Here is a 15575-nt window from a genome sequence, read left to right as displayed (position 1 = left end):
GGATGGGCACAGGCCCTTGTGACATATTCCCTCTGAATCATAACACTGGGAAGAAAAATTTAAGGAGACTTATGTATATTTCTAAAGGACAGAAAAAAGAATCTAGAATTACAAATTGCAATTACAATTCTGAAGAAAATGCTCTGAGAAAATGGAGGTCAGAGGCCTGCAATCAGGAAGAACCTGTCTAAATGTTAGTGACTCTGAGGGAACATTAAAGCCTCTGAGTCATAACAAAAATGCTTTCTTCAGAGTGGAGGGAAACACATCTGCTATGTCTCTTTCAGCCAAGACACATTTTGTATCTACCAGGTCCTGCAATTTATAAATAGGTGAAAAATAACTAAGAGTCTCTGAACAGAGCCAGGATCTGATCTCTGAGAATGCTGTGCTTCTGGAGCTTTTCATTCAGACATTTTTTTTTCCTTTTCAGACACCTTCCCTTTCATTAAATGTAATCCAAAAGGAAGAAGTGTATTATTGATCCTGCAACATGGCTGGTGTCACTCGATTAGTTACCTAAGTGCAGAGGAGCTGACATTCATCACATAGTTCACCCTGATGGAGGTTTTTCTATAATAAATTAGATGGGAGATAATAGATTCTTGAAGCTAGGAAGCTTCACCCACACACTTCCCCTCAGTCTCTCTAGCTTTGGGTGAAGTCCACTTCTCCAAGAGATTTCAAAAGGCCCATCAGATCCTACTTAACTTCATAAAGGGTGAGGTCATCTCTAACTCCATGGGCATCAGTCTGAACTAGAATATTTGAGCTAAAGTCTTGGTTTTATTACCAAAGTTGTCAATTATATCTTATTAACAAAAGAAGAGAAATGTACTGAACTTATGCAAATAAATTTATTGCCATATAAATAAGATAACTCAAGAGAGTTTAGAAATATTTTGAGAGATATCAAAGAGAAAGACAAAGATCACTGTTTCTACCCACATGGTGTCCTCTTGTCCACTGCCCTTGTCTACAACAGTGTCCAGGTGCCTTCCACAGGTTTGTCTGCAGAAGGAACAGAGTTCAGATTCTGTGAACTCACCACCTGCTCCCATTGATCATCACACGACCACCGCTCATCCTCTCAGGGACACAATGTCACCTCCACTGTGGACATGGTAGAAATGAGACCAAATCAAGGCACGGTTTGGTCTGAAATGTGACCTTAAGTCAACAATAATGACAATGGCAGTTCACATTTTTGAGCGTTTGTTGACTCAATGCAAATCTTTTAAGGAATATTCTCCTTCAGAATGAATACAATATAATAATGCAAAAAACTTTAGAGTGTAATAATAACATAGAGAATGGGAGGAGGGTCACTTAAGATTCACATGCAGCTTAACAAACCAACTTTCAAAAGAACTGATGGGGTTGTAGACTTCACACTGGTAATACCCAGAATCTTCCCACTTGACGGGGTCTATGGTGAGACTTTTGCGGTCCTCGGACAGCTTCATCCTCTCATTGAGGTGCAGCTTCCAGCCATTGTACAACCACTGGAAGGAGACCGCATCTGTGTGGCAGGTCAGGACCACAGCAGTTGTATTCTCTGTGACGGTGGTGTTGCTGACTAGGAGGGTGGGCTTTGTCACAGGCTCTGTGTAGAAACAGAGGATGTGACAGACTGAGAATGGGCTTGAGACACGGAGCCATGCTGCTTCCTCAGAGATGACAGCCCCTCACAGCCCACAGTGAACTCTGTAAAGGTCACCCTTGTCTGCCAATGTGGTAGGTAGCAATGAGATAAAAACTTGGAAAAACTTAATATTCTTGTATATGTGAAAATTATTAATAATACCTCAAGGTTAAGACCAATTACAGGAAAGATTATTTTATTAAAGGGCAGAAAAGGGTCTGAGACATGGGTCTTAGTCCCTGGAGGCACAGAGAGCCTGTCCCCTATGGCCAGAAATCCAAAGAGTCTGCATACAGATTCCAGGCTCTGAAAAGATTTTTGATCTTTCATTCATTCGTTAATTCATTCATTAAATTACCATTTATTTCTCCAAATTTATCAAAAGCAACTGAGTGTGTTACGTGTTCGTTCCTGAGCTGGTTTCAGGAGTAGAGTAGGGGAGAGAAAAAGACATTTTTTTTTTCCTTTATACATCAGTGGGACTGACGGTAACACATCAAGAAACAAATAAATGATTTCAAGTCCAGCACAGGGAGGTGTGGACGGGCCACCCGAGGGGAGCCTGGGGATTCCCAGCACTGACTCTGACTGTTACTGCAGGTAATTTGGTCTTGGAGTAAAAACATATTAATTCTTCATTTCCTTTCAATCCTCAAAACAGAATGTATTCCTCTGAGCTGAGGATGCCTAAGAGAAAGGGATCTGAGCCAGAGGTTGGTTTAGGAATCCAGAGACCCCCCATGAGCCCCCAGGGTGGAAGAGAGGATGAGACCACAAATGACTGTGACCAGCTGCTCATGGTCTGTGTGACTCTGCTTCAGTGACTGTGTCCCCCTGTATCTCAGTTTATTCTCAGTGAAGGAGGATAAATATTTGGCTGCCAAGTTGTCAGTGTATTAACTGTAAAATATTGACAGTGTCTGGCCCAAATCTTAGGAGAGAAGAGCTGTGCAAGTAAGAGGCATGTGCTGCTGACCATCTCCAGGAGAGAGTCCCCAGAGTGACCCTGGTGGACAAGGAGCTGCCAGAAGCATTTTATCCTCCGCGTTTTGCTGGGGGTGCTGACTTTTTTCTGAACTTTGCTAAGTCCCCCAGGACAGTGAGCTAATAATAAAAAACATGGTCCAACTGTGCTTTGCACACACAGTCTCAGGTGTTAAACTAAATTCTATTTCTGCCAAGATGTGGCTCTTGGGCCTAAGCCCTGGATGGTGACCACATAAGGAAGCTGTGATTGGGCACCCATTGAACCCTTATCCAATTAGCCTCATAGGAGGTCAACCCCAACCTGACTTAGGCTTCCAGAGGTCCCTGGAGTCAAGATCCATGGGACAGAGTTCTGGGGAGGGGCTCTTGAGATGAGCTCAGTGAGAATTGAGGTAGGCTTCTCAGACCAGGCTTCGGCAGAGCCCTGCTGGGCCGTGTTCAGGGTCAAAATCACAGCGTGGGCCTCAGGGGGCTCCACTGAGATGGGTCTCTCTCCGCTGAGTTATGCCATCAGACTGTTCCTACTGCCTTCAGAGACTGCAGCACTGGACTTAGGGATGGGAACTGAGGTCTTAGGAAGTTTTTGTCCAACGTGTATTCTGTATTAAATGTGAAAACCCAACCTGGGAAGTGATGCAGAGGGGAAGGAAGGCAGAGTCTTGGGCTGTCATTCCTATGTGTGAAATAGAATTCACCCCACCAGACACCTAGAGGTCAGAGAACAATCACTCACCATATACTTTAAGCCATCCAAATCCTATTTCTTCCTCTGAATCTCGAGGGTGAGCCTCTACGTAGTAGAGTCCTGTGTCCTTCAGGGAGGCATTATTCACCAGCAAGGATCCATCATTGAGTATTTTCTGTCTTCCATTGTATGCAGGCCCTGCGGTACGTAGTCCTTGGCTGAAATCAAGAGTTGTAATTTTCTTATAGATATTTTCCCCTTCCTCCTTGTACCATATGAAGCTTTCAACATTTGGAGGTGTACTGCAGAGACGTAGGCGCACGTTTGTCCCTTTGACAGCAGTGACTGACACAATAGTAAATTTGGAGGTGGTGGGCATGCACCAGTGGTTTAATAGTGAGACTAGGGAAAAAAAAGATATTGATTAATATTTGTATCTATGCATTGAAATGGAAAGATGAGGGCCTGGATCCTGAGCAATCTCTTCAAGTTTTGAGGTGTGTGTGTGTGTGTGTGTGTGTGCGCGTGCGTGTCTCCCATGGTCAAGGCCAACAGCATGGCCATCATTACTTCAGCACCTCTGAACCTGCTATATTTTCAGTTTCAACTACTCTTCTCTATATGTGTCTGCCTGGCTCACCCCTCACTGTCCTCAGACCCCTGCTGACCCTGAGGGTGTCTTAGAAAGACACCTGTGCTGACCTCCTTCTCTGAAGATTCTCTGCCTTCACTTTCTGACCTGCCCCTGCTCTGTTCCTTCACGGCACCTATGGGTACCTGACATCACACCCAGATCCTCCCTTGTCCCTCTCTCTTGCATAGAATGTGAGCTCCAGATGCCCAGGGTCTTGTCTGACCTTGTACCTCCAGTGACTGCAAGACGCTACAAATAGCTGTGGGTGAGTAACTGTTGTCCCAGCGTCCTGTTTCTCGTGGGGTTTATTAAACGTATCTGAGGTTGGCGGTAAGACAATGTCTAGTGGTTCTGCTTATGTTTTTGTTTGTTTTTTTTCTGGTGTAACCTGACATAAATATTTATTGTTATCAGTTTTTCTACTTCAATCCTCAATGATTAATAACTTAGGAAAAGAACAGCATGAGGCTTTCCTGCCTCTCACCACTTCCAGGTTATGAGACCCTCCCCATGCTGGGTCCCCTTCCCCATCCTACTCTGCTCCTTTGTCCTCTACCCTCAGGTCCAAACAGAAGCCTTCCCTCTTTGCTCAGAGCCCTGGTCTCTTCAGGAGATCCCAGCCAGCCTCTGTGTCAGATCCTTTGTTACCCCAAGGGACTGTCTCCTACTCACCAACCAGCAGGAGTCCTGGCCAGTGGACCAGCCCTCTGGGGGTAGAGACTGAAAGGGATCCCATGGTGTCTGCCACCTGCTCTGTGGCTCCCGCTTTGAGAAAAGCTTGAGGTTCAGTAAGGCTCCCAGGAACCTCTGTGCTGATGGTGCAATCTGCTGTGAGTCCTACCTGTGCGCTGAGCTTTATTCTGGGGCAAGGTGACCGTTCTTGTCATGTGGGATGGGGGCAGGGTCTGTGCCCAGGACCCGCCCATTCCCTGCCTTCATTTATGCAACCCCTGTGCCTTCTTACCAGCGTATTAACTTCAATATTTGGTTGTTCTGGAAACAGCTGAGGCTTCTGAACACCACACACACACACAAGTACACACTCTCACGGTGTGTTTGGAGTAGCACAAGCCCGGGGTGTCTGGGATCCAGGCATCCCCCACAGCTCCCTGTCAGGTGCGCTGCAGCCTCTCCCACAGCCTCTCTTTCACATTTGACTTCTCCCTTCAGAGCAGGAATTCTTGAGCTACCCTAGGAAATCCTGTCTCAAGGATGTCCCCCCTGCTGTGCATCGGATCACACAGGAAACTGTAAATATTCTGATGCCCAGTTGACAGTTTCACAGGGTTTCTTCAGCAGCTGTCTAGCTAAGGTGATGTCCATTCAAAATGAGACCCCTTCATGTGAAGGCAGAACCATTTCTCCTGCTCTGCTGTGCACAGGGAAAGCCTCCAGATCCTGTTAAACTGCAGACTCAGATCAGCAGGGGTGCCGTGGGTCAGAGACCATGCATCTGCAAGGACTCAGGAAAGGTTGATTTTACTGGCCTGTGGGTACACTTGCAAAAGCAAGGCTGACGGGGGCACATGTACCCCTGAGAGGGTGACCCACTCACCTCAGCCTAGCCTCTGCTGTGCCTGGACTTGGGTCTGTAAGCACCACACAGAGAGCCCCTGGTGGCTTCAACAGTGGGGATTATTTCTGTTTCTGACACAGAAACTGAGCTGGGAATCCAGTCTGCTTCGTCTTCTCAAATGCCCTGAGAAGGTTTTATTTCCTCCCAGCAGAGATGAGAAGGGGTCAAGCTGGTTGGTAATTCCACGGAGACTATTCTTTTATGTCAGGGTGTCACTATCTTAGCTTTTGCTCCAAGACACCGAGACCCAGGACCAGAAGCCTTTTGGAACCTACAGTTTTGGATGCGAAAGGGGAGATGTCCTGTGTCCCTGGAGGAAAGGACTGGGGTGAATGTCAGGGGCCTGTGCGGTTCCTGGTCCTTGAGGGACAGTTTCAGGGAGAGCATCCCTCTCCATGTCTGATTGTTGGGCCTGTCCTTGTGCTCCCTGGCTGTTGGGACAACCCCTGGTTGCTGCCTGGGAGGCTTTCATGTGATCACCAAGACTTGCCCATGGGCGGTGCCAGGCATAAAGTAGAGAGTTGCAGAGAGACCTCTAGAGAGGAGGTGCTTCTAGGCCCTGTGAATGTAAGAGAGTGCAAACCTGTAGAGCAATTTAATGAATGTGTATGAGCCAAACTGAGTTCATATGACTTTGAGAAAGGTCTCACATCCTGTCAAGAATGGCAATTTGGGATATTATTTTATACATTTTAATCAAAGGAGAAGATCAAAAAAACTGCATGAAATACATTAAAGGGTGAGAGAAAGCATAGCAGGGCAATCTTTAGAATGCGATAAAAATCAAAATGGAGAAATACACACACACACACACACACACACATATATATTTTAGATGAGTGAGAACATAAAAGTAAAAATCAACATTTACAGGACATAGAGAGGGTGTTTAGGGGACCAGATAACATGAAGTGTTCTGGGGTCTAACACGCTGGTCCCAGAGTCTGTGCCTTTGAATGGTCTAGCAAAGAAAATCACTCTGATGTGTCAAAGTTATGCTCTTTAAGATGCATAAAAACAGGGATCAGAACTCACTTAAGGTAAAGATTGACTTTGCTAAGGAAGTTTACTGGCCTGGGATGTGATGACCTGCCGTCACCTGCCCAGTTAGAAATTTCTGATAAGAATATAGTGTTAGGTTACATGTGGTCACTGAGCTGTCAGGTGATTGCACAACCCCTGTTTGTTAACAGTCTCTAGAAGTAGCAGGTGGGGCAAAGCTGGCAGGAGGGAGGGCCCGAGAAAGTTGAAGCAGGGGGTGAAAATCAGGCTCCTCTGTCTTCTTAGCCAAAGCCAAGGTCACAGGTCTATTTCCTGTGTGTCTCAATGTTGACCCCTGGAGGACAAATGTAGACCTGCAGCCAATGTCAGGTGCCGCACAGGGGTGCTGACCAGTGCAGGGTAAGACCAGTGAGAAGTCAGGCACTGTCCACAGTGCTGTGAGTCCAGTGTCAGGGGAACTGTCCCACCAGGGGGATGTGCTCTTTCAGACACAGCTCTCTGCTTTCAAGGGTTCAAAGGAAGGGCCTGAAAACATTTTCCTTAGGTTTTAGGGGGAGGCTGCTGGCCTTCAGGGTTGATCTCCAGAATGTGCTGTGTGTCCTGCATCACTGCATTTGGCATAGCAGCTAAGTCATCTGTGTCCCTGCCTGTAATCTGCTCCAGGCCTCCTCCCAGGGCCCAGGATCTGGAGCAGCTCCACGTGAAGACTCAGTCAGGGGCCCTATGGGTTCTCCTCTTAGGGGAAGGGGGGCTCTTGTAGGACCCTCAGTGGTTCTGAGATGGAAGCAACCACATGTTCTGGTTCTCCTGTCCCATCCTGCACAGGGAGAGTCCCTTGTTCCCCAGGACATCAGGAACTAGAGATGTCTCAAAAACAGTGGGCACATATCTCATAAACCAGGAACTAATAAAGACTCATCCCTGATTCTAATAAGGTCAGGGTGTGTGTGCGTCTTCCTCCCTTGGTAGTAGCTCTACCAGGGGTTGAGGGTTCTGAATTGCTGTCCATCAGGTGTCTACGAGAAGAGGAAAAGCACAGCCTAGGGTGATGGGACATAACTCACAAGGTGGGATCGTGGAAGGCTGTGATTTTGGGGGAAATAAACGGTGGCCCAACTCCTCCCTGTTAGGAGGTGACTTTTCTTCCTTCTGAGGAGTAAAGACCTGACCCCGGATGTCCCCAAGCATGTGGTGGCCTCCTCTCATGTTGGCACCAATTTATTTGTGTCTATAAGAAACATAACTTGACTACAAGTGTCACACAGGGCAACTTCCATTGTGTCATTTACTTATCGATTTAATGAGTCTTTACCGGACATCTGTGATGTGTCAGGCTCTTATCTGGGCCCTGGAAACTCCAAAGTAACGAGACATATGTGGGCCTCTGCTTATTGAGTTCACCTTGTAACAGAGACAGGCTCTCAGATGAACCACGGCTCTAGGGACTTAGTTATAACAGCAAGAGAAAAGAAGAGTGTTACCTACAAAGGAGTTCCTATAAGACTATCAGCTGATCTCTCAAAAGAAACTTTGCAGGTAAGAAGAGACTGGCTAGAAGTATTCAAAGTAATACAACCACGATTTCTCTATCCAGAAAAGCTTTCATTTAGAATGAAAGGACAGGTAAAGTGCTTCCCAGACAAAGTAAAGCTAAAGGAGTTCATCATCACCAAACCTTATTATATGAAATGTTAGAGGTATTTATTTAAGAAACAAAAGATCAAAACAACTATGCGCATTAAAGTGACAACAAACTCACAACGATCAACAACAGAATCTAAAAATAAATACAAAAACAAACCAAGCAAACAACCGGAATAGGAGCAGAATCATAGGTATGGGGATCATTGGAGGGTTATCAGATGGGAGGGGGAAGGGGAAGAAATGGGGAAATGGTGCAGGCTTTAAGAAGCATAATTGGCAGGTACGAAATATACAGGGGGATGTCAAGAACAGTATAGGAAAAGGTGAAGCCTAACAACTTACATGCACGACCCATGGACATGAACTAAGGGGGGTGGGATTGCTGTAGGGACGGGGGTGCTGGAAAAAGGGGAGCAAAGGGAAAAAATTGGGACAACTGTAACAACATAATAAAACATGCTTAGAAATAAATACATATTTATCTACAATTCAATCTGAAAATGTACTAAGGAAACAAGGAAAGCATAGACAGAATCATGGATGTGCAGAGCGTTTTGACAGTTGCCAGATTGCGGGGGGGCTGTGGGAGAATGGGTGAAGAGGCGAGGGAATTAAGAAGTACAAATAGGTAATTACAGAATAGCCATGGGGATGTAAAGTACAGTATAGGAAATGGAGTAACCAAAGAACCTATATTCATGATCCATGGACACAAAACAGTGGTGGAGACATTGCATGAGGGAATGAGGGTTGCTGGGTGAGAGGAAAAAGTGGGGAAAATTGGGACAACTGTGATAGCATAATCAATAAAATGTAATTAAAAAAACAAAAACAAAAACAAGAGTAGTGTGAGAAACCTCTGGGTCAACTTCAAGCATTCCAACATTCATGTGTTAGGGGTGCCAGAAGGAGAAAAGAAAGACAAGAAATTGGAAATTATTTGAAAACATAATAAAAGAAAACTTCCCTAATTTGGTGAAGGAAATAGACATGCAAATCCAGGAAGCACACAGAGTCTCAAAAAATTTAAAAAGTTTGAAATCATATAGCATGTTCTCTGATGAAAATAATATGAAACTAGAAATTAACTGTAATTAGAAAATGAAAAAAGCACAAAATTATGGAGGCTAAATGTCATGTTACTAAACAACAAAATGAGATTAGGAAAGAAATCAAAAGTTACATTGGAACGAATGGAAATGGGAACACAACCCAAAACTTATGTTACAAAGCAAAAGCAGTCCTAAGAGGGGAATACATAACATTACAGGCTTACTTCACAAACAAGCCCTAGCTGGTGTGGCTCAGTGGACTGAGTGCCGGTCTGTGAACCAAAGGGTCCCCACTTTGATTCCCCATCAGGGCACATGCCTGGGTTGCAGGCCTGGTCCCCTGTTGGGGGCATGTGAGAGGCACCCACACATGGATGTTTCTCTCCCTCTCTTTCTCCTTCCCTTCCCCTCTCTGTAAAAATAAATAAATAAAATCTAAGCATAAAAACAAGACAAAACTCTAATAAACAATTTAAAATTTTACTTAAATAAACTGGAAAAAATTAACAAACAATGCACAAAATAATTAGAAGGAAAGCAATAATAAAGATTAGAGCAGAAGTTAAAAATATAGTCTAAAAAATAATACAAATACCATTGAAATCAAGTGTTGATTTTTTAAGAAGATAAATAAAATTGATAAACCTTTAACTAGAGTCATCAAAAGTAAATGAGAGGAGACTCACATAAATAAAATCAGAAATAAAAAAGAAGTAAAAACAAACATCACAAAAATACAAATAACTGCAAGAAAATATCATGAATGAGTATATGCCAACAAATTGGACATCCTGGAAGAAATGGGAAAAATTTAAAAAACGTAATACCTATTCTTCTCAATGTATTCTAAAAAGTTTAAGAGAAGGGAAAACTTCCAAGCTCATTTTATGAGGTAAGCATTATCTTAATTCCAAAATCTGATGAAGACACTACAAAGAAAGGAAATGATACATCAATCTCTTTGATGAATACAGCTGCAAATTGAGTCTGCTTCCCATACATAAAAATTAATTTAAATAAGTTGTACTTTTCTACAAAATGAAGGCAGATCACTCATGCGCTGGTTCACAAACTGAGGGTCATAATTTTTATAAATTCTATGCTTCAGATATTTTAGAAAACACAGAGAACATGTCCCTGCCCATCATTTCATTTGGATCAAGTGCCAACATGTTTGGGCTTCTTGAACACACCTTAATCAGCATGAAAGGCCCAGAGAGGGCATATTTTTTATGTGAGCACCTACAACTGTAAGTAGATTTTGACTCACACATCATTTGAAACATAAAGTCAATATTTCATGTTTGTATTCACACTGTGAGTGAAGCCAGCTCCCAGTTCCCTCCTGTTAAATGCCCTTTCTTGTGTTTGTGACAACACTGGATGTTGCCGTACAATCCTTGTGTCTCTGTGTGTTCTGCTCAGAGTAACCAGAGAATGAATGTTCTGGCTTCTCTGTCTGGGACCCGCTTAAAACACCTGCCACAATAATGACATCTCCTCGGTATAGAAACAAAGTCTTCTCTGTAAGACATTCTTTGAGGCTACTTACTAATTTTTTACTTTTATGCATTATGCAATAAGGTCTTCCTCCTTAAAAGATGAGGACTCAGTCTCTTTTTTTCTCATAACCAATGCAAACACACACACACATCCAAACACACACACACACACACACACAAACTTCCCATCCTGTCTTTCCGATATACTTTTTATTAAATGTTTTTTTTAATTATTTATTTTTTGTTTTGTTTGTTTGTTTTTTATTTTATTTTTAGAGAGAGGAGAAAGGAGAAAAATAGGGAGAGAAACATCACTGTGTGACTGCCTCTCACTAGTGCCCAATATTTTTTTAAAGGTCAATATTTAGTGTAAAGTTTATTGTGTCTGTTTAATGCCATTCACATTTGAGCTTACTAACTATGATTTCTTTCCATCTGAATCTCCGAAGTATATCAGAGTTAAAGAACCTCCCTTCTGTGAGCTACAGAGGTGAGGGTGAAGTCTTTCTGCTCGTTAGACACCTGTAATGACACAAATAGAGCAGGGAAAGCCCCACACTCCTCAAATCCCCTTACTTTTCCTCCTGGTTACCTTGCGTTGGTGCCGCCCTCTGGTGGTCATATTTCAAATTGCCCCATCCCATTAAGGTCATACTAATTTTTCCAAACCAGGGTCATTCCTAAAGCCAAACGAAAAATGTCACTGTCACGATAAAATGCAGGGCTCTCTGTTGAAGTCACTAAAAATTTTAGGATGGCAAAAGCAGAGCATTAAACCTAACACAGGCCCTTCTAAGTGACTGCACAGATTGAGAGCCCATGAAGCTGGCCCTCCCCAGCAGGGCAACTGAAATTGTTTATGCTTCAAGTCAATTCCACACCAACCCAAGTCATAAAATCCCTGCAGATTTACTACTAGTGTCATCTTTAATGGCTTTAGCTACAGGTTCTCTCTCTAGAAATAAACAAAATGGTAAGTTTTTAAAATGCCTTAGAAAGACACATGTGCTTTGAAGGGTGGAAGTGGACGCCTGCTAATGTTGATGCTCTAAGACAATGACATCAGTGATAATGTGACACTAGTGACAAGATCATCTCGAGTGGTGGGCAGTTTAAGTAAAGCATGAGCTGTGGGGACATCCGCATCTGAATGACGTTTTTATGGCTCCAATAGCCTGGGCCATGCTGAATATACCCTTCTGAGTAAAGGAAAAATTGCTGCTTGTACCTCCATCTAATCAATGTTAGGAGGACAAAAGCTGCTTATGAAGCCTCTGGTGGGACCTAATAAGAGAACTCCATGCAGACTTGTAGGGGGAGGCTGTGCCTTCTACAGCAATAGTACAATAGTTCCTGACTGCCTACTAATCTTTAAGAGAGACAGAGGCTGTGAACGTGGGCTGTAATGTGAGCAGGTAACCAGATGTCTCATCATGATCAGGGCTCTATCACACCCACTAACAGAAGGTCAGGTGGGACGAGCACCATTCATCACAGATGGAAGTCATACATCCTGGATTAGACAAGGACAGGGGGCCCAGACCATTAGTACCTACTGCTTCAGCACTGTGACCTGTCACATAGCTGTCACCATGGAATCACAGAAAGTTCACTGTGACTGGTCAACAAAGAAGGAAAAGTCTCCACTCCAAGTTCATCCCACGCCTCAAATCCTCCCCCAACCACTCACACCATCAGCCACTTTTGTCCTCTCCCCAGGCTCCTAGGCAGCCTTACTCCCTGACACACAAATCCCCTGCCACGTGGCTAAGTTGCTGACTCAGCTGAGGCAGGTCTCATGGTATGGGGCTGAGCTGTAGCTGCTCATAGCTCTCCCAGGCCACGTGGACACTGCAGCCCTCAGACCACAGTTTCAGAGCCTGCTGCACGTGCTTCCCCACTGTAGGAATAAGGACCGCACACCTCTGTCCTTCAATCTTGTCCCCACTCTCCAGCCTGCCCTGCATTCCTCACCTTTCCCAGGCTCTATACTGACCGCTTTGTTAGTCTGACTACCCTGCACTCCACCAGCCTTCCAGACTAAATCTGGAACTACCTTGGCTCATCTTCTGTATTCATGGTGGCCCCTATCTTATAAACCCTCCTCGCTCTTCAGATTTTTCCCTTCCCATTGGATGTTCATCTCCTTGTTTCTTAATTCATGTCCTTTTTTTTCATAACTTCTGCTGTCTGGTACATCTTGTTTTTCATCTTTTACCAACTTTAGAAAACTAATCTGAGTCTTCAAGACGTCATCCTCTTTGCTAACCCTCTGTGTCTCCCCATATGACCATCCAAGTCTGGGAGAACGGCTCCCCTCTCTCAGCTGAACCAGCTGCAGTGGCTCCTCCCTCGACCCTTAGGTCAGCCTCTGACTCCTATGCCTCAGCCCCACCTTGAGCTTCCTTAAAAATCTCTCCTGCATGGCCTTTGTAGGTATCTTTAATCCATACAATGCTTAATATACCCAAACCCACAAGCTTTGTAATTTCTCATCCGACTCCTAGCAGACCTCGTTGCTTTTGACTCCCTCTGCATGCACAGCTCTGCTTACCCAAAACACACTTTGACCTATTCTTCAGGGATTTCAGCCAAATACCTCAGAAGACATAAGGAGTATGAGGAAACAGAATCAGAAAAGAGATTTATTTCCCATTTTCAAGTTCTGACTGTAGAGTCTCTAATGACAGGCACGTGGATTTAATAAACACAACAGAGACATCAAAGAACAAGGACACTGATATTTGACCTGAGTTCCAGGTCACAGGAGACACAAAACAGCATCTCCCCGTGCAGGCCTCTGGGGGGCTGATGTGACAGGGACCTGCATGTTTACTAGAGTTTCTGGGTTTCATCACAGAATAGTTGTCAAATCCCTGTAAACCTGCTCCGTGACGGTGACTGAGGTGCAGTAGCAGGAGAGCACACTTGATGGTGGGGCCGCTGCAGAGGGGCAGCGTCACAGCTGCACTTGCTACCAGACTCAGGACCAAGGCCACCTCCAGGCAACCTGGTCCCCAGAAAAACCTGGGAAGTCAGGTCATCTCAGGCTATGGATACCAATTCAGAAGGGAGGCAGGACAACTGGAATTTTTACCTGGAAATTTGCAGCAAGATTTTTAAAAATTGAAAGATGTGAAAATATGGTAAGGATGGGCACTGTGAGCAAGATGACAGGGTCAGCTAACTACAAGCAGGTGATGGCAGAGTGACGCATGCCTCACACACATATAAAGAGGCCAAAAAGCCTTATGAAAGACCATGCATTCATGAAGTTAGCCAGAACTCAACACCCTTGAAACCAAAAGCTATGGAGATTTTAAGAACAGAAGAAAGTATCATAGGGATCTCTGTTTGCTAATTGTCTTTACAGAAAAAGAAAGTGAAACATTTCATAAAATTTTTACAGGAGGTCTTTTTATATCATGGCTAAAAGGCCATCACCCAAGTTACACTTCTACCCTCCAACAGACTGAGACACAGAGACACCAGGAGGGTTACATTTTAAGGGATGGGCACAGGCCCTTGTGACAGATTCTTTCTGAATTATAACACTGGCAAGAAGATTTTAAGGAGACCTATCTATATTTCTAAAGGACAAAAAGAATCTACGATTACAAATTTCAATTACAATTCTGAAGAAAATGCTCTGAGAAAGTGGAGGTCAGAGGCATGCAATGAGGAAGAACCTGTCTAAATGTAAGTGACTCTGAGGGAACATTAAGGCCTCCAGGTCATAACAAAGGTGCTTGCTGCACAGTGGAGGGAAACACAACCAAATCTCTTCCAGCCAAGGTACATTTTGTATCTGTTCGGCCCTATAGTTTATGAAAAGCTGAAAAAGAGCTGAGACTCCCTGACCAGAGCCAGGTACTGATCTCCCAGAAGGCGGTGCATCTGGACTTTTCCATTAACGCATGATATTTTTCTCTTCAGTCACAGGTCACATTCCCTTTCATTAAATGTATCCAAAAGAAAGAAGTGTATGCTTGACCCTAAAACATGGCTGGTGTCACTCGGTTTGTTCTGATTAGTTACCTACTTGCAGAGGAGCTGACATTTACCACATAGTTCATCCTGATGCAGGTTTTTCCATAAAACATAAGATGGGAGATGATGCCTTCCTGAAGTTAGGAAGCTTCACCCAGACACTTCACCTGCAGTCTCTCTATCTTTGCATGATGCCCTCTAATATAAGAGATACCAAAAGGCCCATTAGGTCTACCTTAGCTTCATAGAGGATGAGGTCATTTGTAATTCCATGGGCATCAGTCTAAAGTAGGACATTTGAGTTAAAACCTCGGTTTTATTACCGAAGTTGCCAATTATATCTTATTAACAAAAAAACCAGAAATGTACTGAACTTAGGCAAATAATTTTGTTGCTATAAAAATGAAACTATTCAAGAGACTTTAGAAATCTTTTGAAAGATATTAAAAAAGGAAGAAAAAGATCAGTGTTGCTGCCCACATGGTGTCCTTCTGTCCATTCCCTTTGTCTGCAACAGTGTCCAGGTGCCCTCCACAGGTTTGTCTGAAGAAGGGACAGGGTTCAGACTCTGTGAGCTCATCATCTGCTTTCATTGGCCATCACACAACCACTGCTCATTCTCTTAGGGACACAATGTCACATCCACTGTGGACATGGTACAAATGAGGCCAAACCAAAGTGGGATTTGGTCTGAAATATGACCTTAAGTCAGCAATAATGACAATGTCAGCTCACAGTTTTGAGTGTCTGTTGACTCAATGCCAATCTTTTAAGAAATATTAACCTTCAGAACAAATCCGTTATAATAATGCAAAAAAGTTTATTTAGAATTTAACAACATAAAGGAAGAGAAGAGGG

The 15575-nt window shown here is 43.9% G+C and overlaps 1 protein-coding gene across 1 annotated transcript; it reads right to left on the bottom strand.

Annotated features, from left to right (window-relative positions):
* Positions 1-902: 902 nt before the first annotated feature.
* On the bottom strand, positions 903-3713 carry LOC149995106 (cell adhesion molecule CEACAM21-like). Its single transcript, XM_090260631.1, has 2 exons — positions 3366-3713; positions 903-1606 (listed from the first exon to the last, which is right to left on the bottom strand). Exons 1-2 carry the CDS (start codon positions 3694-3696, stop codon positions 1326-1328), a joined length of 612 nt encoding a protein of 203 aa, XP_090116757.1. The 5' UTR covers positions 3697-3713; the 3' UTR covers positions 903-1325.
* Between the last annotated feature and the right edge of the window lie 11862 nt (positions 3714-15575).

Source organism: Furipterus horrens, unplaced genomic scaffold, assembly GCF_987537825.1.
Source record: "Furipterus horrens unplaced genomic scaffold, mFurHor1.1.pri manual_scaffold_13, whole genome shotgun sequence".
Classification (NCBI taxonomy): Eukaryota; Metazoa; Chordata; class Mammalia; order Chiroptera; family Furipteridae; genus Furipterus; species Furipterus horrens.
Note: the sequence above shows the minus strand (reverse complement) of the source record. Positions and strands in the feature narration are given on the sequence as shown.